The 25,599-nt window shown below is 40.6% G+C and overlaps 2 protein-coding genes across 5 annotated transcripts in view; one reads left to right on the top strand and one right to left on the bottom strand.

Moving 5' to 3' along the window:
- larp4b (La ribonucleoprotein 4B) overlaps positions 1–5,603 on the bottom strand; it is a 62,646-nt gene extending 57,043 nt beyond the window's left edge. For all 4 annotated transcript variants that reach the window (XM_087832080.1, XM_087832081.1, XM_087832082.1 and 1 more), the window contains exon 1: positions 5,036–5,603. The gene's annotated coding sequence lies outside the window, so the exon portion shown is untranslated. The remainder of the gene's footprint in view (positions 1–5,035) is intronic.
- A 4,790-nt stretch (positions 5,604–10,393) lies between these two features.
- gtpbp4 (GTP binding protein 4) lies at positions 10,394–25,416 on the top strand. Its single transcript, XM_087831954.1, has 17 exons — positions 10,394–10,510; positions 11,413–11,583; positions 11,670–11,773; positions 13,847–13,983; positions 14,114–14,214; positions 14,503–14,595; positions 15,498–15,689; positions 18,256–18,321; positions 18,417–18,506; positions 18,591–18,701; positions 18,819–18,896; positions 20,133–20,184; positions 20,268–20,368; positions 21,083–21,280; positions 22,922–22,987; positions 24,128–24,271; positions 24,902–25,416. The coding sequence occupies exons 1-17, from the start codon at positions 10,463–10,465 to the stop codon at positions 25,052–25,054; spliced, it is 1,905 nt and encodes a 634-aa protein (XP_087688080.1). The 5' UTR covers positions 10,394–10,462; the 3' UTR covers positions 25,055–25,416.
- Positions 25,417–25,599: the final 183 nt, after the last annotated feature.

The raw sequence follows: 25,599 nt of genomic DNA, 5'->3' as shown, positions 1-25,599 counted from the left end.
TTTGCAGATTGTTTTGGTCAAGTTTAATAAACTCCTTGCTATCTAAAATATAACAGGACACCGGAGTAAATTCTCGAGCATCTCACACTTCTGATAATCAGCTGTCTGCTTGACGTTTATTCAGCTGTGTAAAAATTATAACTTTAATCTCAGTAAAACCGATTTATTCAGGAACAAATAAAATACTAAAAAAAGCCAAACAATAACATTTTTAAGTTATCTAAGTGACTTGTATATGTTTAACCTGAGTAGCGAAAGACGGCGGTGAGTTTGAAAACGATTTGCCGGGAGTCCAGTGTTCTCACGGCTCTAGTGAGCCTAGCCCCCGGCTAGCTATCGAGCTAGTGGGTAACAGACGTCTCCGAAAACGTCGGAGCGCTTTTAAAAATATGTGGTGTCTTGATAAACTGAGCAGATATTTGAGGTTTACACAGCTACATTCTCGCCTGAAAATATGTTAAACGTTTATTTTGTGACCCAGAAAGAATAATAAGAGTAATATTAATACTAACTAGCTGCCGCCATTGTTGGAAACTGAGCAGGGCTGCGCTATGAATTCTGGGACACAGCTTCTTCTTCTTCGGGGTTTAACGGCAGCTGGCATCCTTGTACATGCAGTGCTGCCATCTTCTGTTTCAGTCCGTTATTACACTCTTAAATCCTACTACTTATTCCTGCGTCTTTTGGGATCTTACAAAGCTTCAAACGACGCGTCGACTATTAAATCAGTCATCGACGATTTTGATAGTCGACGTAATCGTGACTAGTTGACTAATCGTGGCAGCCCTAAAGCTGACCCATAGCACAACAAATGACATAGCTACCAGGCTGTGATATCAGCTAAAATACTCTTCGTTTAGCCCAAAGGTTGGGCAATGCTTGTGTTAGAGTAGTGAGAACAACCTTTTCACTCTGGTCAGAAACTATTGCACACCATGAAGCTGAAACCATGCAAACTTGGATCACTAGCCACAAATGTAAATATGAATCAACTGAAAGAACCACTCAGAGGAAACGGAGAACTTGTGAAAATGACAGTTGTTGTGACATTAATGTAAACTATTTTAAACTACTTCAGGAACCTCACACTGGTAATACTAATGTTACTGAGGTAAAGTATCAGTCCAATTGATTCAGCTAAAACATTCAACATGTTCTGCCTTGTTTGTGTAAAAGTAAATACACAGAAAGGTTGGACAGCTTTTGTCCTGAGATAGACTCTGTGTGAACTGTGCTGCTCTCAAAAACAGTAAAGATGCCGATTGTGCGTCCTGCGCTGCGAGCTGTTGTTCATCAAAGGTCATCTAAATATTAACCAAGTTGGGTTTTTCTTAATTCTGTTTGTGCTATCATGCACAGTAACTCACTAATTGCTCATCAATTTGAATAACTCATTATTTCAAAAGCGTATAAATCCCTCCTGTGGCAAGTAGTTAAGAAGAGAACTCACACCTCCCCACACCATTTTAAAATTAAATTAAATCCAGATAAAAAACATCTGAAGTTTCTTTTAAAATATAAATAAAGAAGCTCATTTCTCTCCAATTCAGCAACAATTACATTTTTTAGCTTTAAGCAGCCAGCAGGAATACATCTCATGCCCGCAGCGTTGTAATTTTAACCTGAGACAACACCTTCAACCAACACACAAACTGCCTTTTAGAGAAAACACCTGCACTCTGAGAGTGAGCCAAGTGTGATATTTACTTTATGCAGGATCAACTCCAGACCACAGACGTTTCCCTTTGGTCGCTTTACAGGTCATCACTGAAATATTATCAGTCTGTCAAAACATTTAACATGGATAATTGTGAGAAGCCAAAACTGCAAGTGAAATTTAATTTTCATTAATCGCACAGCTCTAAGGCAGCCTAACCTGGTGGTGTGTAGTACTGTGGTTTAAAGTAACAGCTTATAAATATTAAGTCAAATTGAACTTGGATAAACACACAGGCTGGCTCATAACTGCCTGCTCAAAAAGAAACAACTCAATACAAATTATTTTCTTGCTTATTTCACCCTCACTATACCTGAACTCTAACCCCACCCATACCTGTACTTACAAAAGGCATAACAAAATACCCAGATCTCTTCATTTTATCTGGCTTAACTACACCAAACATCAACAATTAGGCCAACTGATTACACAAAGGCCATTGTCAACTTAATCTAATTAACACTGGCAGCATCTGACCAATCACAATCATAAGTGTGCTGAGAGCAGAGTGACCGACTCAGAGATAAAATTATAATCTTAGAAAATACGAAGAAGGTAAGCCCGTAATACAACCTGACCATGTCAAGGCTCTATTATTAAAGGGGGGGGGGGGGGGATTGAGCCTGAACATTAAAAAAACAAAAACAAAAAACAGTTTGTGAAGAAATAAAGACCAAAAATTAAAAATAGGATTCATATTGGTTAGTGTGTAGGATTTTTGCTGGCATAGAGTGGACCTTTAATGCGCGCCTATGCGTAAGCACGACTGGTATGCATATAGTTGTAGCGAAAACACATTTATAGCAAATTCCTACTCTTGCTGCCCTCTCAAAGAGCTTTAGACTACAAGGCCACATTTAATCTACCTCACATCCACGGCCAATTTACAATCACCGTTTAACATAAGCAGTCCTTGGACTGTGGGAGGAACGTGGAGTATGCAGAGAGGACCCACATACACAGGAATAACAAGCAAACTCCACACAGACAGGCCAGAGCCGCGGTTAGAATTAGGAAACTACTTAATGTGACGCCTCAAAGTGCCAGAATACCCTCAGCATTGGTCACCATAACATCATAACACGTCACTTCTATTTATGCTAGCTGCTGTCGTTTCTGTGGATTTCACAAACAAAAAGTTAAGCTTCAGTAAATTAAACCCTACTTAAAAATACTGGTTTACCATCCTTTAAAAAATTAAAATAAAACAGTATTGGTGATGGTGCTTGGTTGGTGGACACATCTACTTTCAAATTTCATAACAAAACAAATAGTTTTAAACAGGAATAAATTTGTTCCTCAAATCTCTTTGAGTGATGCTCATCAAATGAAGAAGAGAACTTTAGAGTGTGTCCAGGGTAAGATTAATCAATTCCCATAATTCTAAGACATGATACTGCCAGAGAGATAAAGCTGTCTAATCGAGCTCAGCCCTGCATCTGCACTGGTGCACAGCCACAGGACAGCGGCAGCACTGCAGAGGTGGACCCACATCCGACCTACACAACACCTTTACAGTCTACAGTGGAACTTGAGTGGAACTCGGGTTTACCTGCTGCAGCAGCTTCTCTTTTCTGCTTTTTGCGCATTAACTTTTCATTCATATCCATGTTTTGTGTACTTTAAATATTCTTCTTGTGTCTCCCATGATTAAAGAGGACTAACAGCAGTAGAATAATATTTTTGTTCAGTGCAACTTCTACTATGGTAGAGGTTGCACTGAATGAGCAACTTAATATAAGAATAAGCTCCAAATCTTATATCTATCATAAGAACTGCATGGTTAGAGGTTAGTGGTTCAGTAGTTATCACCTTTAGCAACTAGTTATTTTCATCTTAATGTTATTATAACTGCAGTGAGGAGACTAGCTATAGTGGTATTTGTAGTAAGTACTTTTAGAGACACAAAAACCTCACCTGTGTGTATTCATTGTGTCACTCTTTCAGAGAATAAATGTGCAGATGTTTAGTCGTGTAGAAACAATCCTTCCTGCCCGAGTTCAGAGCAATCACAGCAGCGCCACTTTCTAAAGAGCTGACTGATAAATGGATAGTTATTTCATACCTGTTGAGCATTCTTATTTTGAACTTAACCTGCTCTGGAGCAAGCGATGTATCGCCTTAACAACAAAAATACCTACATAACCCCAAAGACCCAGAGTTACACCTGAAGTTATCTTGCTCAAGTCCAAATTCTGCTTCCTAGTATAGACCTCAGAGCCCACAATACAGACAATGTTAAACAACTTATTTCAAAGTTATTCCAAAGGGAAACGACAACACTGATAATAAACATTTTAATAAGCAATGTTTTTAAAGGGTGGGTTAATTTACTTAACCTTGAGTACATATTTTGTGAACAAATACACAAAAACACCAGAAAACAAGAGATGTCTGTTAAGTAATTAGATGCAGACCAACCGCTTTTCTCATCACAAAAAAGGCCCATTGTGAGTCCAGAAACCCCGCTGCCACTACACCTGAGGCTGCCCCCCGAATCCCCACTTTAACCCCTCAATACAACCCTTCAACAAACAGTGACTCTTATCAAACCACATCCCATTTCCTCTACAGATGCAGTGACTCAATCATGAGGTTTCGACAGGGCCCGAACCAAAACAAGCTCTGCTCACTCCTCCCCTGTCGTGTTTCTACCCTGCTCAATCACTTCAGGTGATTTATGACCCCCAGCCGGTGCTCTAAAAACAAGGCCGAGGTTCAACTCTACCGGTGAAAAATGCAAGGGTGGTCCACAGGACTGTATTTATAGTCGGTTGCTTACCGCTGGGGGAGGATGGTCGCAAGACATCTTGGATGTCTGTAAACGCTGCTAATCAACTGCTAATCCGCGTGTACCTCCGTCCATCCACACACACTCGAGAAGTATTTGTTTGGATCAACTTGACAAGTCAAAAAACATTACAACTTCCAGCGGAGACGCAATGCAGGCGCGTTTAGCAGCTGACAGCCGGCAGTGACTGCAGCTCACATGCCAGGGGCCAAACTCAGCGACACTCCTTTAATAATTGCGCCGTGATGAGGACGAAGTGCGGCCTGAGCGTGGGTAAAGAAAAAACACAGCTACTGTAGCCACGACGCCTGTGTGGTAAAGTTGAGCCGACTGCAAAGTAGCAGCCATGTCTTGTTAGCTGGTTTGCAGCAGCATCCAATGAAAGATGGCGACCTCAGGCGTGATTTCGCGGATTCCCCAACCCCCAACCGATTTGAATCAGTTAGTTAGCAAGAGAGCTAACTTGCCCCTGACCGTGTGTTTACCACCCCTCTCCCCTTAATGACAGAGAACAGCTTCTTACTCACCTGTCAACTCTCACTATACGGCTCTGCAAACACTGTGGTAGCTTCTGCTGGAGGTGGTGCTGGACTGAGGCCTCGAACTGGCTTCCAGGCTAAATGCGCAGGGTGTTAGCTAGCGAGCTAGCAAGCTGTATCGAGCACGCTAGCTGCGAACAACCGGCTCAAACTTCACCCGCAAACAGTCTTCAGGTGTCAGGGGACGCACCCACAGCCAGTTACAGCGCAATGACAAAAACACTCCAACACTGACACGGGGAAGGGGGAAAAAAGAAAGGAAAACGAGGTCCCCCTTAACAACACTGCAAGCTAGTTAGCAAGTTAGCTAGGTGGCTAGCTAGCTAGCTTGCCTGCCTATCAAGTTTGTGTAGTCGATGAAAACTAGCGTCTGGAAGCAAAATCCCTCACAGTCAACAGCAGGCTCTGAGGGAGGGAGGCCAGTCCAGAAACAATCAGGGGAAGCCTAAAAAGTGAGAAATAAACGTGACTCGTCTTCCAGCTTCCGATCGATCAAACATTCGCTCCTGCTAAAGATGAGAGAGAGAAGAGGGGGGTTTGGAATGGAGAAGTCGGCGTTTCCTTTCCTTTTCGTGTGCAGCGCAAAGATCGTCTATAGCGCAGATTTACCGGACATCTCAGCGGCTCCGAAAAACTTTTTTTAAGTGTCCACCAAAGACCAGAGCTTCATCATAAATATTTTAATTAATAAAGCCCAATAATATCACATAGCTTCAAATGTATTCACATATTTTAAAATGGGGCCACTTACATCTTAAACCAGGCATTTAATCAAACAAGCAACCTATCAGATATACACACACACACATACACACAAATAATCATAAGTAAAAATATAGCAAAACATAATCAAAGAAATATATAAGAAACAATGTTAGTTTAAAAAAGTAGAAGGAAATTTTGATACTAATCAGGAAGGCATGCAAATGGTCTTTATCTGCTAGATTACCAAACGTGGCTGAGCTCAACAGGCATGGCTGTGCACTGCTATTCTTAATTTCAATATTTGGTAAAAGGACTAGTAAATAAAAACGTGTTCTTGAAATTATCTGTAGCATTTGCTTCCCTAATATTTTGATCTTCCACAGTTTGGGGGCTTTAACTGTGAAAGCTGATAGCTCAAAGTTCGGCAGTGTAAGATCTAAGAGGGCGAGTCAGTTTGTGACAGACTTTCGGAAATATAAGAAGGTCCAAGACAAATGAGGATTTTCTATTCAGATAAGAGCATTTTAAAGGCGGCTTATATTGTTTACCTCATGTCAATAGACTAACGCTGCATGTTAAATAGGTTTATTGTGTTATGTTTCTGTATAATAGGTAGACAGACACATCTTATAGTTTGAGGTGGTGCAAAGAATTTTTATATATACACAAAAGTGATTACAAATTAAGAAGACAGAACTGAAGCTAAGTTAAAAAATACAAAATTCAGACTCAGATTGTGCGAAAGAGTACTTCAAATGGCATTAATAAATAATATATGCAGTATAAATCAAAGAAGGTATGTGGCTGTCCTGACAGGTGTGTTCACCTGACACAGAAAAACAGACCTGTTATGCAGTTTTACAGAGAACAGTAGGAATGATTTCCTGAAGCGTTCTTCATTCAGTGAGGTTGAACACGTCTGAGGAAGAATGAGCTCTGCTGCCTCTGCAGTGTGGAGCGGAGCAGGTGTGATGGGGCATGGTGGAGAGCAGTTTGTTCAGTGACCTCCTGTTTCTCACTGACTCAGACGCCTCCAGATTCTGGCCAGTGATCCTGTGGAGCCTGCTGCCATCTCTGGCACTGATGCTGTCCACCCAGCAGTCAACTCCAAAGTAAACAGCGCCCTTGAGCACTGAGCTTCCTCCGAAAGCAGAGTCTGCTCATACACAGCACCAGTGTTGGTCCTCCAGCCCAGTCTGCCATTCAAGTGAACACCCAAGTACCTGTAGCTCTCCTCTGGGAGCCAACCAACTCTTTTTTGTCTTGCTGACATTCAGGAGGTTTTTTCCCTGCATGACACTGCAGTGTCACCAGAGCACTTCTTTTCCCAACAGTGAAAAGTAAACAGGAATGGAGACAGGACAGCCAGCTGTGGTGCCCCAGTACTGATAAGCACCACATCAGACATGGCTCCCCCGCCATACAAACCAACAGACAGCCAGTAATCCACGAAACTTGGAAGTGACACCCATCCTGAGCAGCTATTAAACATGACTCTCACAATGCCACCAAGGTATATCCACTCCTGTGTGGGCTACTGGTTATTTTCTAAATATAATCTTTTTGACTTAAAAAGACAAACAAGACAAGTTTTTAAAATAACTGCTGACAAATGAATTTGTTACAGCAGGTGAGAATGAAGTAAAACACAAATATATAGGAAATAAGTATAATAGCTTATGAGTCAGTAAAATAAGAATGTAGCGTGACAAAACTATTATGAAGAGAAGTAAAAAAATAAATAAATTTGAAATCATAATAAATGCAAGACATGAAAATGAAAAAAAAAACCACATAACAAATGAACAACAAACACTAATCTTTATGTGACAATAAATAGATAGGAATATTTAAATGGTAACAGATAGATAGATAGATAGATAGATAGATAGATAGATAGATAGATCAATCAATCAATCAATAAATAAATAAATAAGTGTGCAAAAGTTTCAAGTCACACCTCATTTATTTGTTTTGCTTCAAAGGAGAAGTTTTTCTGGGTTTTTATTGCTGACTGGCTGCTTTTTCATTAATTTTCAGTCCAGTCCTTGTACCTCACATGTTCACAGGAATGTTTGTTAAGCAGCTTTACACTGACCTATGGATGAAAAAAACACATAACTTACGGGATGAACCTGTGTTGTGTCCACACATAACAGACAACTAAGTGAAGACATTTTCAGATTCTATCTCCAGGCTCTTTGTTACTAATAGCCTGTCAAAAAAAACACATTTATTCCCACTCCCACAATGGTTTGACAGGAATATAAGTTACTTTTTGCAACAACAAGGGGATTCCCAAAGAGCTACTAGCTGAAACCATGGCATACCTAAGCATGATGTGCAGTGTGTCCTTAACAAATCTGAGTGAACTGTACAAGTGACAGGCCTAAAAACTGTCATGAAATCCACCTGACACAGGACCTGAGAGGTGAATCCTGGACCTTCAGATAATTCATCTGCTGTTTACTGAAGCCTCATCAGAAATACTCTCAGTGGAAGGGTGGCTGTCAAGAAGTCATTCTTAAGCAAAGGAAACAGGGAGAAAAGGCTGAGGTGTGCCAGGTTACACAAGAACTGGACTAAAATCAGTCAGTATCTGTCTATAAAACTGTCTGGAGGCTCTGTCATGGTGTAGTAAGTATTGTTGGGGATCTTATCAATGCTGATGAAATAGTGCCATCAGATTTTGACCCCTTCATGCTACATCATCTTGAAAATATCTGACTGGAAAGGCAGTGATCCCAAACAGACGGCCAGTGCAGTAAAATCATACCTGGATAGAAAACAGTGGAACACCATCAGTCATGGATTGGCCTCCCCAGAGCCTGAATCTTAGTATTACAGAAGCATTGTTGGATCATCCTGACAGAGAACAGAACAAAAGATAGCAAACATCCAAAGAAGAGCTTTGAATGTCCTTCAATAAACCTGGAGAATTACTTTGGAAGACTAACAGAGTTGAGGCTGTGTTAAATAATAAAAGTGATCGTACCAAATATTGACCTTCAAGCTCTAAAGAATTGTACAAACTCTGTTTTTATCTTATATTTCATATTTCCACGTGAGCTGCCGTGTTTCAGTAAAATGCTGCACCTATTTTGCATTTTTAAGCAAAATATAAAGAAAGACTTTCTCACAGGGCTATATTTCATCATCAGTGCAGGAGGAAAGCTGACACTGAGGGAAAATTCTTTAATGGCTAAGGAAAAAATGTTGTCCTGTTTTGTCTTTTTCTGTTCTGGTGCTGAGTTAGCGGATACCGAGCTTGCGCTAAAGTCTCAGTTCTCACTGAGGCCGGAGGAGCAGAGCCAGAGGATCGAGGCGGATGTAAACACGAGCCGCTCTCCGTCAGCGGAGTGATACCTCTTCGCGTGTTTTTCTATCTCTGCGCCTAGAGCTGTCACACAGGGCTCCAGCCCCCGCCCCTCCTCCCCCCTCCTTTTACTCTTCCTCGCTCGCGCTCGCAGCAGGTCGTCCTGATTGGTCCACACTGCCCATGGGTGCACGCGGATCCACTCGTGATCAGGGAGAGTGGGCGGGGTCATGGGCTATTCTTGTCCGCTGATTGGCTGCTTGTCGCTCCGCGCGGATCACAACAAGAATGTTTTTCAAACTAGAGTCAGTGCTGTCAAAGCACACACACACACACACACACACACGTACATATATATGTGAATGATAAATAATTATTATTTATTATTAAATATTGTTTTATTAAAATGTCACCAACTCCAAGTTACAATGCTATAAAAAGTTTTCTGTTTATTATAAAATAATACAAATAACACAACCTTAAATTAAAATGAAAATTAGACACTTTCTGGCAACTTGAAGTATTAATAATAGCCAAAGTTTATCCAATTCAACGAATAATTATTATATTATTATAAAACGGAATTTAGTAAAAGAAACCCCCCCACATATATGTCATTAACTGCATCACTGACATAAAATGTATCAATGACATAAAAATTAAATCAGTTGATAAAATAGGTCACTGTGATTTTTCGGACGTAATGAGCAAACAGCAAACAAACCTAATGAGATTTCCATATTAATAAATGCCTACCTAGTCCCAAAGTTACTTTCAGATCTGTTTTTACAGACAGGAAATAAATAAAAACTCAACTCTCCTTCCTTTGTGTAGGGCACACGGTGGAATCAGTGGGTGTAAATCAATCTCAATATATGATTTTTTGTTTAATAATTATTTGGAAAATCTAAAAAAAAATCTTTAGTTTTTAATATTCTAAAGAAAACCCTGCTTACGTAAACAGCAACACTAAACGAATGAATAAATGTCTTTATTGTCACTGTAAAAACTACATTGTGAAGTAATAATATGCATGTAAATAAATACACTCACATATAAATGAATAGTACCTAAATATACATGTGTACATTTAAGTTGTTTTTATGTATCTCATACTCACACAGATAGATACGATAAAATGTTATTGAAAAAAGCTGTTAAGCTTTTGTGTCTCTTGAATACATCTAAATGATTCAATACAACCAGTATTTTTGTTTTTGATGATTTGGATTTCTTGTGGTTGTGTCTATTTTTGTTGTGTCTGTGTCCGGACGCCAGGGGGCGGTGTCCAAAAAACACACACACAAACTGTTTTCTGAGTCTTTTCCGGCTGTAGCGGAACTCCGGGCTTTCTTTCCCCGTGCCGTCAGCGGACTACAACGTGTCCCGACAAAATGGCACTTTATAATTTCAAGAAGATTATGGTGGTTCCCACCGCCAAGGTAAGTTTTACCTTTTGCTAACATCGTGTTTTAAGGCGGCCGAGGAACGGTCCGGCTCGCTGTGGGAGATGGCAGGAGATAAAAGATGGTGGAAAAGAAAACACGTGCCTTACTGGGCTGAGAGAGCAGCATGTTTAAGAAAAGCAGACTTCAGGCAGAAAACTGCTACACTGAGTCTGACATGTCATTATATGTGAATAAACAGCCGGTAAAAGTCTGTCTTAGCCGGTGGTAGCTCTGATCTTCGCTTTCAGAACTGCATTCACAAATCTGGAGGTTTACGTATGTGTTTTCTTACCTCTGCATAAGTTTAAGGCTGTTTGTTTCATACGTTTCTGTTTCTTGTGAGCAGAGACACTGTTGCTCACTTCGGCAGGTATAAGATACTTTCATCACCTCATGAAAACACGCCTAATGACTCTCGTGTGGCTGCGGTGGTGTTAGTCCTTTTAAACACCACGTTGCGGCGGCCCACTATGAGAAGAAAGTCATGAAAGACTCTGCCTTCTTTCCTCAAACAGTTTTTTTTATATAACTTGCATGCCGAACTTTAAAAAACACTATAATTCGTGTTAAGCGTCATATAAAATTGTGTTATAAGCTGCCTGATTTGGCCGGTAGTCGAGTAAACATTAAACTGATTGGTTTCTCAGGGAGGTCTGGCTGGATTCTAGGAAAACCGATTATATGAGGGTTAATGGACTGAATTACAGGGAAATGGAATTTTCTTGTACGTAATGTAACTATTCATGTATTGATAAATATAACCTCAAATAGCCAAATAATTAAAGACAGTAGAAGCCAAAAATAAAATCACTTGATGTAAAATCAGATGATGTTATAATGAATTGTTTGTTTGTGGTGATCTGTGGCTGACCTTTACCCTGTTTAAATCTGTGCAGGATTTCATCGATGTCACTTTATCCAAAACCCAAAGGAAGACGCCCACGGTGGTACACAAACATTACCAGATTCACCGTATCCGACACTTTTACATGCGAAAGGTGAAGTTCACCCAGCAGAACTACCATGACCGCCTCACGCAGATCCTCGCCGACTTCCCCAAGCTCGACGTAAGAAAAGAAAATTTCATTTCATTTAAAGATCTGGTCAAACTCGTATGATGCTTAATGTTACGTGATGTTTTCCATCTCCTCAGGACATCCACCCTTTCTATGCTGATCTAATGAACGTCTTGTATGACAAAGATCATTACAAGTTGGCCTTAGGACAGTTAAACATTGCCAAGAATCTGATTGACAAGTAAGTTTATCTAAAATCTAATGCTGGTTATTGTTGTGCTGTGAACACTGCTTTCAGATCCATGCTGTGCTTTGTTCCTCCTGATGTACAAATCTGAATCAGAAGCCTCTCACTCTATTCACTGATGGATGTAAAGCTTTGAAATCTTCTGTGGTGTTTGCATACAGTGCATATTTTGGAACCTTGGAAAAATATTTGTGCGAGGTGATAAGATATCGTTTGTCTATTTTCTTAAAGCCTTTGTTACTCAGTGTATTTATTGATTTCTTACCTTCAGAATGAGAGTCTGGTTTCAGTGCATCTATGTGAGCTTGTTGGGTATGCTGATGCGCTCAATAGGCCTGTTTTTGTAAATGTCTGGGTTTCATTAGACGATTCAGTTTAGCAGCCACTGCATTGTTTTTCTTGGCCTTCATGCATTTATATTACACCTTCAGAAACTGTGATTGGCTCCAGCAGGAACAGGCACTGATTTATAGAGCGCTTGATTTGCTTTTGCTTTGCGTTCTATTGGCAGTGCTTGCATTTACAGTAGATTAATTGTGCAGCCCTAGTTACATCAGTGTGTTACTGTAATCACATGTAAGCATTGGCAGTTGCCAGTATTTTTCTTCCTGAAATGATGGTGTGGTCTAGAGCTCTGACTTATGAACATTATTTCTTTTTTATTGCACAAAGAACAAGAGGATGATGGTAGAGTGCAAACATAAGAAACTGTGTGCCGCTGCTAACAGGATGTCAGCATCAAACACAACGTGAAGAACCTGAAGCTGAGCGTAATCAGACCTGCAGTGTAGCAGCAGGACTTCACGTCTTTGATGCCTCCATTTCTACCTGTACATATTTCTACTGTCGAATGTGTTGATCGCTGTTAAGTGCCTCTGTTTGGGCTGGTTTTCAACTTTGTTGTCAGCTTAGTGTTAAAATTAAAACTGTAAAACGATCACACACGTCTCCTGTGTGTCCGATATAAATTTGGCCAACAATAGAGATTTTGACTATATCGCTCTATCGCGTAAGCTGCGTCTGTTTTGGTCGAAAGCGTCGCAGCGGCTAAAACCATTATCATCTGCAAATTATGGCGGGCGACAGTCATAGCAAAGAGATGAAGCACTTTTGAAATAAGGGGAAAGCCAAAAACTGCGCTTCCTCCACTTCCGTAACATTGATTCATTAATGTTGAATTCTCTTGCAGCTGTTCTAGTCCCGTGTTGTTGCAGTATATTAATAACTAACCTCGTATTGTGGATGAATAATCTCAGTTGTTCTCCTGACTGAAGTTTGGCCCGTGTATAGCATCCTGTTATGCGATTGCATTTGTCCCTGACCACCAGAATCCGTCATTTTAACTTTTAATGAGTGGAAAAAAGTTGGCGTTCATCCTCCAGCTTCACTGTGCTAATGTTATGCTAACATAGCTGTGTCGCTAGCAATCACGTAGCACATGTTTAGGTGGAAGCTAGCGAGCTAACTTCCTGTTAACTACTAACTCTGTTAAATTTAATAAATCCTGTTTCCATGGATGTTAAACTTAATTGTTACAGCTGGTAAAGCAGCAACACTGATGATTTAATTAAAGATGAAAGAATTAAGACAGTTTTTAACTCTCAGTATTCGTTTGACTTTGGGACCTTAAGCAGACGGAGTTTTGGACCCAGATTTCTCCGCGAAGCTCCTCACTACGGCAGCCGTAATGCTCTGACAATCCATCAAGAAGTGCGGCTTACCAAAGTTGTACTAAAACATTTTTTAACAGATTTCTGCAGCCAAAATCGGTTCGAGGTCAGTAAGCACAACCAGAATTCATACATAAGGCACACTCTCAATTTTTGAGGAAATTAAAGGATTTTAAGTGTGCCTTATAGTGTGGAAAATACGTTATACAGAAGAAAAGAATATATCGTGATATATATCGTTACCGCGCATGCTTCAAATTATATCGCAATATGAATTTTAGGCCATATCGCCCAGCCCTACTTGTACTACATTACTTATCTGAGTAACGACCCCAACGCCCGTCTAGACTTACTCTCCTATAACAAAGTAGTGAAGAGGCATCTTTTGTTCTTTCAGTGTTGCCAAAGACTACGTGCGCCTGATGAAGTATGGAGACTCTCTGTATCGGTGTAAGCAGCTGAAGCGAGCTGCTCTCGGGCGTATGTGCACCATCCTGAAACGGCAGAAATCCAGCCTGGAGTACCTGGAGCAAGGTGAGGAGAGTTTAGGCTGTGATTGAGAAGCTGAGTCCGTCCAAAATCGTACTTTTCCTTTTAGCTGAAAAGTTTGAGCAGTTCAGTCTGTTTCTTCTGTCTCCATACGTAACCCTTACTCGTCTTTCAGTGCGTCAGCATCTGTCCCGTTTGCCAAGCATCGACCCAAACACAAGGACCCTGCTTCTGTGCGGTTACCCCAACGTGGGCAAGTCCAGTTTCATCAACAAGGTAAATCCCAGACACATTTATCTGATTATTGATTTCCACTGTGAGCCAACTTTACGAGCAAGATTCTGATTAAACTCTTAAATTATTGCACTTCTGATTAGACTCAGACTGTATTCGTCACCCTGTATATTTACATGCGTAATAACAAGTTGAATCCTAATCCTAAATTATTATAATCTAATGTTTCTTTTTCTGTTTGTACTGAACAGAGATTGCACTCACTAACAGTCGTCTCCATCTGCCTGCTTTCGGTGTAGCTAACAGTGTAACTGGTTTCTTCCTTGTCAGGTGACCAGAGCTGATGTTGACGTCCAGCCGTACGCTTTTACCACCAAGTCTCTGTTTGTGGGTCACATGGACTACAGATACCTCCGCTGGCAGGTGAGATGATCCTGCTCGCCTGAGTTTTACTGTGGTTATCATCTCATTGGTAAAAATGAACTCCAGGACAGTGGATGTAAAGCATGTGAAAATGAGGTTTAAAAGGAAAACTTTGCACTCGTTTCAAACTACACATTGCTTTCTTGGACTCACTTTGAATGGCTTTGCATGGTTGAGTTCATCCACTCACTGAAACAAGCCACTTTACCCTGCTTTCCCTTCCTTTAAGCCAGCTGTCATCTGATAGGCTGCCCCTCATAAGCAACACTGGGGCAGAACAGAGCAGCTTTTGCACTGATATTCTAACTAAACATGGGATTGGTGATCTTAACTCTTTACCTGCAGAGCTGCGGAAATTCTTTCTGTTTATGTTTAATTTATATAAAAGCTTATTTATTAGCCTTACGATCATTATTGCTGAGATCTGCCTGAACTAAATGATACTATGTATGTGCTTAAAGTTGGCTGAGAGTCTGGACAACTTCACGAGACCACACAATCTCAGGAAAAATAAACATGGTAGAAATCAGCATTTAGTTTTATCTGTTTTAGGTTATAGTTTTGGGAATCTTGTGAAAATAAATGTGAGTCCTGCAGGAAGGGCATTCAGGACTTCAGGAGTTTCTCATTTTTTTGCTTGGATTTTGAGGAAAATAAAAACGGCCACAGCGTTTTGTCTCAGGTTTAAAAGCAGTTTCCCTAACAGAGTTCACTTAAGCTCAAACTAAACATCAAATGCATCCTGATAAATCTAGCATAGGTGCTTTCCCCTCACTCTAAAGGAGGAGCGGGAGCTGTGTTTCCTCCTAAAGTTGGATGGTGAGACAGGCTCATCTAAGACCATTTTAGTAAGCTACCACCTCCTGTTGTTATTCACATGCTAACTGTGTGTTTGTGTGTAGGTGGTGGATACCCCCGGGATCCTTGACCACCCTCTGGAGGAGAGGAACACCATCGAGATGCAAGCCATCACGGCTCTGGCTCACCTCAGGGCGGCGGTTCTTTACGTCATGGATGTTTCTGAGCAGTGCGGTCACACCCTGCAGGAGCAGCTGGAGCTCTTCAACAGCATCCGACCCCTGTTCGCCAACAAGGTCAGACGGCAGCATATCATAACTGCTCTGCAGATGAGTCAGTCCCTGAAAATTCACCCACTGGACCCCCTCAAAATCAGCTGATTCGTTATCTACAAGAACTTTAGTCTAAGCAGTCACGCAAAAAATGTCCGTCATACTATGAATATTTTACGAGTTAGTAAGCAGGGATGGGTCTAATATTTGTGTCTCCTAATTCACATGATCATTGTTGATGACTTCACTTTCAGGGCTGAAAAAAAAGAGATTCAAGCTGTTTTAAAAACTGCAACCAAATCAATTTTACACACTATTTAAAAATAAAAAAAATCAGATTTCTGATAATCATCAGATAAAAACTTACAATACAACTTTATTTGTATAGCACATTTAAAAGACCAGTGGTACACCAAAGTGCTTTACAATAAAAACAGGAAAATTAAGACAATAAATAAAAGACTATCAACAAAGTACCACATATGTCATCAGGTTAAGGGCACTAATTATACAACAATAAAAGGGAATATAAGAACAAAGTTACTAAGAACAGATATAGCTAAAAGATAAAGTACATAAATAAGAAATTGAACCAAATATAAAACAGGGACGCTAACTAGATGGAAAAGCTATGTTGAATAAATGAGTTTTTAAACGGGATTTAAAAGATAAAGCGGAGTCTGACGCACGGATAGCGATAGGAAGGTTGTTCCACAGATTCGGTGCAACCAGGGCAAAAGCACGGTCACCCCTAGATTTAAGTCTAGATCCAGGCTGAGCCAGGAGTAATTGGGCTGAAGACCCGAGGGCTCACCCAGGGACATATAGACTAAGAAGATCGACAAGATAACGAGGGGCTAAATTATTTATAATTTTAAAGGTGAGCAACAATATTTTAAATTAGAACTTAGATGAATTGCGTTTTGGGTAAACTTTAGAGTGTGACATCTAGGGCTGCCACAAACGATTATTTTGATAGTCGACTAGTCACCGATTATTTTTGCGATTAGTCGACTAATCAGATCATCATCCATTGGACGTAAAACGTACAGCTTATTGCACCAGCAGCATCTGCTCTTATATAACTATCATTAGCTTACAGCTTTAAGTGTTTAAGGTATGTGCTAACTAAACATAAAGACAAGATGATAGCTTACTAAACTTTAATGAAATTTGCAGATTGTTTCAGTGAAGTTTAATAAACTCCTTGCTATCTAAAATATAACAGGACACCGGAGTATATTCTCGAGCATCTCACACTTCTGATAATCAGTTGTCTGCTTGACGTTTATTCAGCTGTGTAAAAACTATAACTTTAATCTCAGCCAAACCGATTTACTCAGGAACAAATAAAATACTAAAAAAAGCCAAACAATAACATTTTTAAGTTATCTAAGTGACTTATATATGTTTAACCTGAGTAGTGAAAGACAGCGGTGGGTTTGAAAACGATTTGCGGGAGTCCGGTGTTCTCACGGCTCTAGTTAGCCTAGCCCCCGGCTAGCTATCGAGCTAGTGGCTAACAGACGTCTCTGAAAACGTCGGAGAGCTTTTGAAAATATGTGGTGTCTTGATAAACTGAGCAGATATTTGAGGTTTACACAGCTACATTCTCGCCTGAAAATATGTTAAACGTTTATTTTGTGACCCAGAAAGAATAATAAGAGTAATATTAAAACTAACTAGCTGCCGCCATTGTTGGAAACTGAACTGGGCTGCGCTATGAATTCTGGGACACAGCTTCTTCTTCTTCTTCGGGGTTTAACGGCAGCTGGCATCCTTGTACATGCAGTGCTGCCCTCTTCTGTTTCAGTCTGTTATTACACTCTTAAATCCTACTACTTATTCCTGCGTCTTTTGTGATCTTACAAAGCTTCAAACGACGCGTCGACTGTTAAATCAGTCGTCGACAATTTTAATAGTCGACGTAATCGTGACTAGTTGACCAATCGTGGCAGCCCTAGTGACATCACATGTTTGGGATGGCATGTGAAAGCTCCTCACAGGGGTACAGCCTGGATGGGTCGCTCAGTTCATATTAGCACCGACGATGATGGTGGTGAAATGGAGAAATATTATTGGTGTAGACAAGTTTTTCCTCTTGAATAGGGAGAGTTTAAGGATCAGTGGAGGGTCTGAGTGCGATCCAGCCGTAAACACAAGCGTCGGTCTCCTGATTGTGTTTAGTGAAGTGTGTAAAAGCCTGTGCCGTCGTATGCCACAAGAAAACTGCCCCAAGGTGTAAAGGGAGTGAAGTGAGACTTTGCTAAGAGACACTTTGGGTGGATTTACAAAAATGTTGGTTGTTTAAACATGTTTTTGAACCTAGGACAGCTCCTGTACTTATGCTGGAAAAAAATACCACATATTTTAAAAGCGCCAAATTTGACCTACCCTTATTTACTTTGGGGACATCTAGCTCTGAAACATTTCCAAGTATCAAGTTAAAATTTCTCATGGCTCAAATATGCAAAAGTTACTGTAGAAAAAAGAACATCTGATCTTGAGTTGGTCAGGTGGGTTTTCAGGTTTAATTGACTTTAAAAGATTTTTAGCGCTCAAACTGTTGGTGATTGTTTTTGTACCGCAGCCTCTCATCATTGTGGCAAACAAATGTGACGTGAAGAAGATCAGCGAGCTGTCTGAGGAGAACCAGGTGGGTGGTTTACAGGTTGCACATCTCAAAGACAGGAATGTGTAGGATGTGTTTAAGAATTTGCTTAATATGTTAAATGTCCTCTTTGTTGTCAGAAAATCTTTGCAGACCTGTCTGCAGAGGGAATCCCTGTCATCGAGACCAGCACCCTGACAGAGGAGGGCGTCATGCAGGTTAAAACCGAGGTGAGAAACAGCCGACTCGAGCTCGCTCTGGTCCCGGAGCGTGTCAAGTATTTGATCTCACCGTGGCTGCCATCTTTCTTTCAGGCGTGCGACCAGCTCCTCGCTCATCGCGTCAACACCAAGATGAAGGGCAAGAAGGTCCACGATGTTCTCAACCGGCTGCACCTGGCCATGCCCGCCAAGAGGGATGAGAAGGTCAGTCAGTCAGCTCTTGAATGTCACTCTTAAACAGTTTAAAGCTGTTTAACGCAAGACTTTTCCTTTTTTTTTTTTCTTACATTTGTTAAAGGTTAAATCTGTTCATGTTTTCAGGAGAGGCCTCCATTCATCCCAGAGGGAGCCATGATGCGCAGGAAAGCGATGGAGGTGGACGCACCCAAACGCAAACTGGTAGGTGTGGTGGGAACTTCAGGCTTATAGCAAAAGAGACGGCAAGCATTTACTTAAGCTCTTTACTAGGGATGGGTATCGTTTAGGTTTTATCCGATACCGGTGCCAAACCGGTACTTTTGAAACGGTGCCGGTGCTTAAACGGTGCTTAAAGAATGGAGAACACACACTTTGTCCAAAAACCTCATAACAATGTTAGCCTTTTCTGCAGCTATGGGGCATATATGGTATCACTCTTGGCTGGAAGCAGTGCTTAATAAATGGAAAAAACACCAACTTTGTCCAAAAACCTCTCATGTTTAGCTGTTTTCCACTTTTTCTTTGGTCATTTTAGCCTTTTTGTCCAGGGTGAAGGGAGCATCTGCCATCAAACAAGAAGAACGCATGTAGCTATGATGATGTTTGCTAGTTCACCTTACACGCATTAATGTAATAACGTGGTTAGCCTACTCAACGTAAATTACACACGAACAACATGAAGCTACTCACGCAGAGAAGAACGGCTGCTGCTGCATCATCATCCTCATCATTTCTGCTACACTGGCAGGGCTAGGGGCCAGGACTCTCCTCTTCGGGTTTTTGGGGGATGTTGCAAACTCCGGGTTGATAACAGGCACCACACCCACAGTAGATGTGCTCGGTGTGAGGTCTCGCAGCAAGCTATCAAATACGGTGCATTTCTCGGCTTTTAAAAAAACGCTATACGTCGCCAGGTGTTTCATCAGATTTGAGGTGTTACCTCCTTTGACAGCATCACAGTATCAGCTTAAAGCACTTGTTGCAGCTGCTGAGTTTGCATCTTTTGCTGTGAAGTACAGCCAGACTTTTGACCGCTTCGTCTTGGGCATTTTTAATCTGTAGCTCTGCTCTAAAAGAACGTACGTACCTGGACCCGCCTACTATCCTCGGAAACGTAAAATGATTGGCTAGAATCTAAAGTGTATCACAGCTCAGGAAAATAAAGCACCGAAGTGTGCGCTGCTTTTCGGTCTGGTTACTACCGTTTATGTCAGAACCGGTGCCATGATGGCACCGGATACCGGTACCCATCCCTACTCTTTACTTTAATTTAATTTCATTGTATATTTATCTTATTTTACAGAACCCAGAGACAATAATCTTTCTTTGACTCTAAATAGCAAAATATGAGTAATAATATGAGTTTTTCTTCCTCTGCTGAGTTTAATTCTCTCTGTGCGGCTGTTGTAAAATAAATGTTTCCTGTTCTTCTTACAGGAGAGAGATCTGGAGGTGGAGCTGGGTGATGACTACATTCTGGACCTTCAGAGTAAGAACTGCTTCCCTTTAATAACGGAGCTGCTGCTGCTGTGACGTTTCAGACCATTTATTCACCGCCGTTCATTTTTTTAGAATACTGGGATCTAATGCACGAGGATGAGAAGCGTGATAAGATCCCTGAAGTGTGGGAGGGCCACAACATCGCAGATTTCATCGATCCCGACATCATGAAGGTGAGCGTCTGCTTTTGCATGTGCGCGAAGGCCTGCAAAGGTTCACGTCGCTGAGATTCTGCAGACATCTGTGTGCAAACAAGGAGACCAACTGTGAACGCTTCCTCCGAGCAGGCTAGAGCGTAGTATGAAATGAACGGCTGTGGTTACCTGCTGTTTACAGCTGTGTTCGTGTTCTTCCACAAAGGAGAAGTTCACATTAAAAATGTAGCAGCCTCCAGATTAATCTGGGGAAACCTACTTCCCTTAACTGGTCCTTCCGCCATGCCAAGAAACAAAAGGGCACAAACTGTTAAACAATGAAAACCACAAGATCCTTTATGATTAATAGCGACTGGGTTCATTTCTGTGTAGTGAAAGTGAATTTTACTGTCATCTACGGTTCCTCTGTGCTTTTGTTTTATGCTACACGAGGACACTAATCTCTATAACTGTAATGCATACCTCTATATTTACTCCTAAGCTACTCGTGCTGTTGTTTATGACCACACTGATATTCCAAAATGTAGAAAATAATGTGAACAACTAAAGAAATATAACTTATTCTAAGCTTTTAATGATAACAACTGAACCATGAATGTAATGCATTTATGTCCAGGATGCTCTCAGAAAGGCTTAATGAAGAAAAAGAGGAATAAGGCATTTGTCAAATGTGTTTCTGCCTCTAAACTCTGTCCTCTAAACGTGTGTTTGTTTCTCTCTCGACCCTCACAGAAACTGGAGGATCTGGAGAAGGAGGAGGAGCTGAAGGAGCGAGCCGGGGAGTACGATTCCGACGAAGAGAGCGAGGACGAGGAGATGCAAGAGATCCGCATTCTCGCCAAACAGATCCGCGAAAAGAAGCAACTCAAGGTCCTGGAGTCGAAAGAAAAGGATGTGCATGGACCTCGCATGCCCAGGACCGCCACCAAGGTGAGCAGGGCTCAGTTTAAGCTACTCACCGTCACCCTGCTGGAGTTGAGATGTGGGTCAAATTTAAGTACAGCTGCCTTCAAATACTTTATATTGATTGTTCCAAACATAATAAAAATATATGCCGACATAGCAGATTTTTCCCCCTATTCTTTAATACCTGTTGGTGTTTAATTTCTTTGATGTCAACAAACATCTGAGAGCTTAAACTGTATCAAGTGCTGACAAACCTCACCTCTGCTGGTCGCTATTCCTGTTTTTCGAACATGGAAAATTAGCTGCACTTCCAGCAGAATAAGAGACTTGGCTGCGGTTTAGAATCAAGTATAAAGACGTCACATTGTTGGCTGAACATGTGTAGAGACAGCGTGACACACAGGTTGAGCTGCTGGGTCCTTATAGCTGGTATGTCTTAAAACGGGCGCGTATAAAACATATTCCCTCAGTAATCGACACTGCACTCAAAACATCAGTGGAAAAAAGAATCGGTGGAAACGTGGCATTCATGGAAACCAGGTTATGTGCTCATCATCAGTTACCATGGTGATTTAGCCAGGTTTAACCCTTTAAGACCTACCATAGAACCAAGTCCGTCAGAGCTTATATTATATTTTTACATGCTGTGGAGCCATTTTTGGGAGCATTTCAAGTTGATATACATCAATACAACCATTACAGCCTAGATTTTAATAATATGTCTCCATTAAGTGCATAGTAATTACATAAATTGCAAAAAAGTGCAATAAACTACAAAAAAATTGAAAATCGTTTTTGTTTTTTTAACATATATTTCTAGTTAGAGAAATTTAAGAGGCTTATCCCTCAAAACTGTAAATACAAAAAAGTTGCACAAAATAGTTTCCCACCACAGGAAATTTATTTTAAGTGTCTTCTTAGTTTTATTTTTGAAATACACCAATTTTTATACACTGCAGGAAAAACGAAAATAAATATTATGATGCAAATTTGCAAAAAAGCAGCATATGCATCAAAATAAACTATTTCCAGCAGTGCAATATGAGTCCTAAGCATCCCAGAAACGACACAGAAAGTCATAAAGTCAAAGATAACTTTTAAAAACACCAGTATAAGCTCATGAGGCCTTGATGGTAAAAAACTACATTTCCGTGAAAATTACGTCACTTCCGATTTCGGGCAGGCAGACGTGATAGTTCACGCTTGACCTAGGAAGTGTTATGAACAGCTGATCGGATCGGTTTCTGGAATATTATGTTTTTGTTGCTGCAAGCGCTTTTTATGCAGTTTTTGCAAAGCTATATGTGGAAGGAAACCGTGACCGAGGACAAGCTGATGGCATAAGATGTAAGTACAACTCCTCCGGTTTCATATGCAAAAAAATTATTGCTCTAGCTTACGTGGTTGCAGAGCTACAAGGATTTAAAAGTAGTTGCGCAAAACGGAGCGTGCTGCTCCGACCGGCTTTAAAGGGTTAAGAAAGAAAAAGGAAAATGAACCGCTTTCAGGACAAATTTTGAAGGCTGCACCTAGTGGAGCTTTTTACCCAGAGTTACTCCGTCAAGCTTCAAGCTGGTGACTCCATTTAGTTCTTTGACTGTCTTTTGTCCCCACGTTTCACACGGATGTCTGAGCTCATGTTTGTGTTTGTTCTGATATGTTCAGGTTGAAAGGAAGCGGCTCGAGAAGGAGATGGGTAACCTCGGTCTGGACATGGACGACAAGGACGATGTAAGTTCTGATTTTAAATCGGCGCCTACAGGATGTATGTAGCTGATTTAATGATAATGATGTTAAGTTATAATTACAATGGTGCCCACTAGGGATGCACCGATACCACTTTTTTGGAAACGAGTACGAGTACTTGCATTTCAGTACTCGCCGATACCGAGTACTTAATAAAAACATGATTTAAATTTACAGGTAACAGCTTTAGTCCTATAATTTAACAACAACAAAACAAAACAAAACAAGGGACTGGTTTGGAATTAAGAACATTTATTTAAAATGAAAAGCATGTTGTATGCAACATATTACAGAATAAATAATTATGAAAAAAAATGTAAACAGTGACAGTGCAACTCAAGTATTGTTTTCAGTTTATTGTAAACTCTGTCGCTTTGGACAACACAAGGGGCATTAATAAACATCTTTGCTATTTAGTGCACAGTATTTGAATAAACTAACAACATCCACCAACATAGAACTGTGGCAGTCAGTGCAACTGAGGTAGGTATTAACATCAAGTCTAAGATGACTCACTTAATGGAGAGAAAAAGTGAGTGGCAGGTATCGGGGGACTTTTAACGAGTACGAGTACTTTAGAAAATGTGGTATCAAGGTCGATACCCGATATCGGTATTGGTGCATCCCTAGTGCCCACGGTAACAAATAAAAAAGAGGCAACCTTTTACTATGTGGTTTAATAGCAAAAGGTTGTCAAACTGTGTGGCGTGGAATGAGGCTATGTTTTTATATTATTTTGTTTATTGCTAATAATAAAGGATAAAATCTTGCTGGGTTTGGTGCGTGGACTGTTGGAGTTTTAATATTTGGGTTTTTTGAATAGTTACAGTAAAACATTTGTTTCTTTGGGGTGTTTTCATTTAATCTGTTTGATGAACTCATTTTATTTTGGTAAAAATGTGTCCTTTTATTTATATTTTCTTTAATTAGTTTGGTTGTTTTGAGATTCATTTGTTTTATTTTCATTATTGAAGAGTTTGTAAACTCATTCATGTTTCCGTGGTTACGTGTTTCTTCGGGGTTGATGGTGTTGATGTGGTCTAATGTTCTTGTTCATACTGGTTCTTGATGAGTGAATCTTTGGAGATGTTTGTGTCTTAAGTGTTTCCTGTCGTGTACTTTCAGAGTCACTACGCGCAGCAGGCCAGACGCTCCCGCAGCGTCGCTAAGAAGCGTAAGCGTGAAGCTTCGGCCCCTCCGACGTCCCGAACCCGCAGCCAGAGCGCCTCCCGTCCACCCCGAGACCAGTCTGGTTTACGAGATGCAAAGGTACGAGGCTGTGGCGTTGCTCAGCTTTTAACTAAAATCTGCTCTGTGATCGACTCGCTTAGTCTTTTAGGTTTCTGAAAAGGTGGATGAGCTACCTCACATCAGAGATCTGTAAACATTAGTTTTTTCACACTTAATTAATCACAAAGTGGCCAATACTGAAATAACTGAAGTCTTTGCCAGCTTACCTTTAATCCAGTTACTTAAATGTTACTCACTGGTGTTTAATCTCAGAGGGTCAGTTTATGCTGAGCTGACTGTCAGTAAACCAGCAGAAACCCGAAATAACTGATTACCTTTGAATTCCTTTTTTTGTCTGACCAACAAGGATTCACTTAAACTGCATGCTGTCGTGTGCAGGAATTACTGCATTTATCAGCAGTTTTATACGTGACTAGTAGTTGCAGCATATTTATAAAGGTTAAAAATACAATTTTTAGCTCTTAAAAAGCATCAAATGTGATTTAATTTTTTTTGAAGGTGTCTTTTTGCTTTCATTAGTCACAGTTGAATCGCAGGAAGGAGTGGATTATATGCAGTAACTAGTCTGGGGTTCAAAATGTAATAGATGCATGAAGTGAATCCCTCGTTCTGTAAACTGACCGCTGGCTCTGTCCGTTTGTTCATCAGATGGCGAAGAAGACGAAGAAGATGATGAAGAAATCCCAGAAAGACATGAACCGCCAGGGCAAGAAGGGAGAGGCAGACAGACACGTGTTTGACCTCAAACCCAAACACCTCCTGGCTGGGAAGAGGAAGTCGGGCACCACAGATCGCAGATAAAACTGCTTTTCCTGGACTGTTGACACCTGGACACTCTGCTGGCACCATTTACATGATTAGTGATTATATTAATACCAATTTTCAGCTCAAGCATTTGCTCATGGAAGTGAAGCTCAGCTGTAACGAAAACATAACTGTATTGAATGGCAGAGACTTTGTAGTGGTTCATGTCTTACTGTGTTACTGCAGTAGTTCATGTGTGAAGCTGATTTGTATTCAATATCAGTAAAGTGAAACCTTTTGCCTTACAGCTCGTATGTGGCTCTACTTTGGATAGTGTGATGATGTGATGATGATGCTTCCTTTAGTCTCTTCTTGAGAAATATTAACACGGGAGCCAAATAAACACATCGGAACTAAAATATCTCAGGTGTCATATTTTTCTCTATGGAGTGATTTTATCTTAAAGAGACGAGGTGGTGACAGGAATGAACCTTATTGTGTGTTTATATTCCTGATTTGAAAATACTGGTGATAATTGCCTCAGTTGTGCAACAGAAACGTCACGTCCAAACTTACTTTCACATTTTAATAACACATTTTCT

This window comes from Neolamprologus brichardi, chromosome 18 (assembly GCF_056152115.1).
Source record: "Neolamprologus brichardi isolate AB-2024 chromosome 18, ASM5615211v1, whole genome shotgun sequence".
NCBI lineage: Eukaryota > Metazoa > Chordata > Actinopteri > Cichliformes > Cichlidae > Neolamprologus > Neolamprologus brichardi.
The sequence above is the reverse complement of the archived record's forward strand: the minus strand, read 5'-3'. Positions and strand labels throughout refer to the sequence as shown.

Coding starts and splice junctions, on each gene's coding strand:
- gtpbp4 (XM_087831954.1), top strand. CDS start 10,463: ATGGCACTTTATAATTTCAAGAAGATTATGGTGGTTCCCACCGCCAAG. Junction 14,596..15,497: donor ACAGATACCTCCGCTGGCAG/GTGAGATGATCC, acceptor GTTTGTGTGTAG/GTGGTGGATACCCCCGGGAT. Junction 20,185..20,267: donor CTACATTCTGGACCTTCAGA/GTAAGAACTGCT, acceptor TCATTTTTTTAG/AATACTGGGATCTAATGCAC.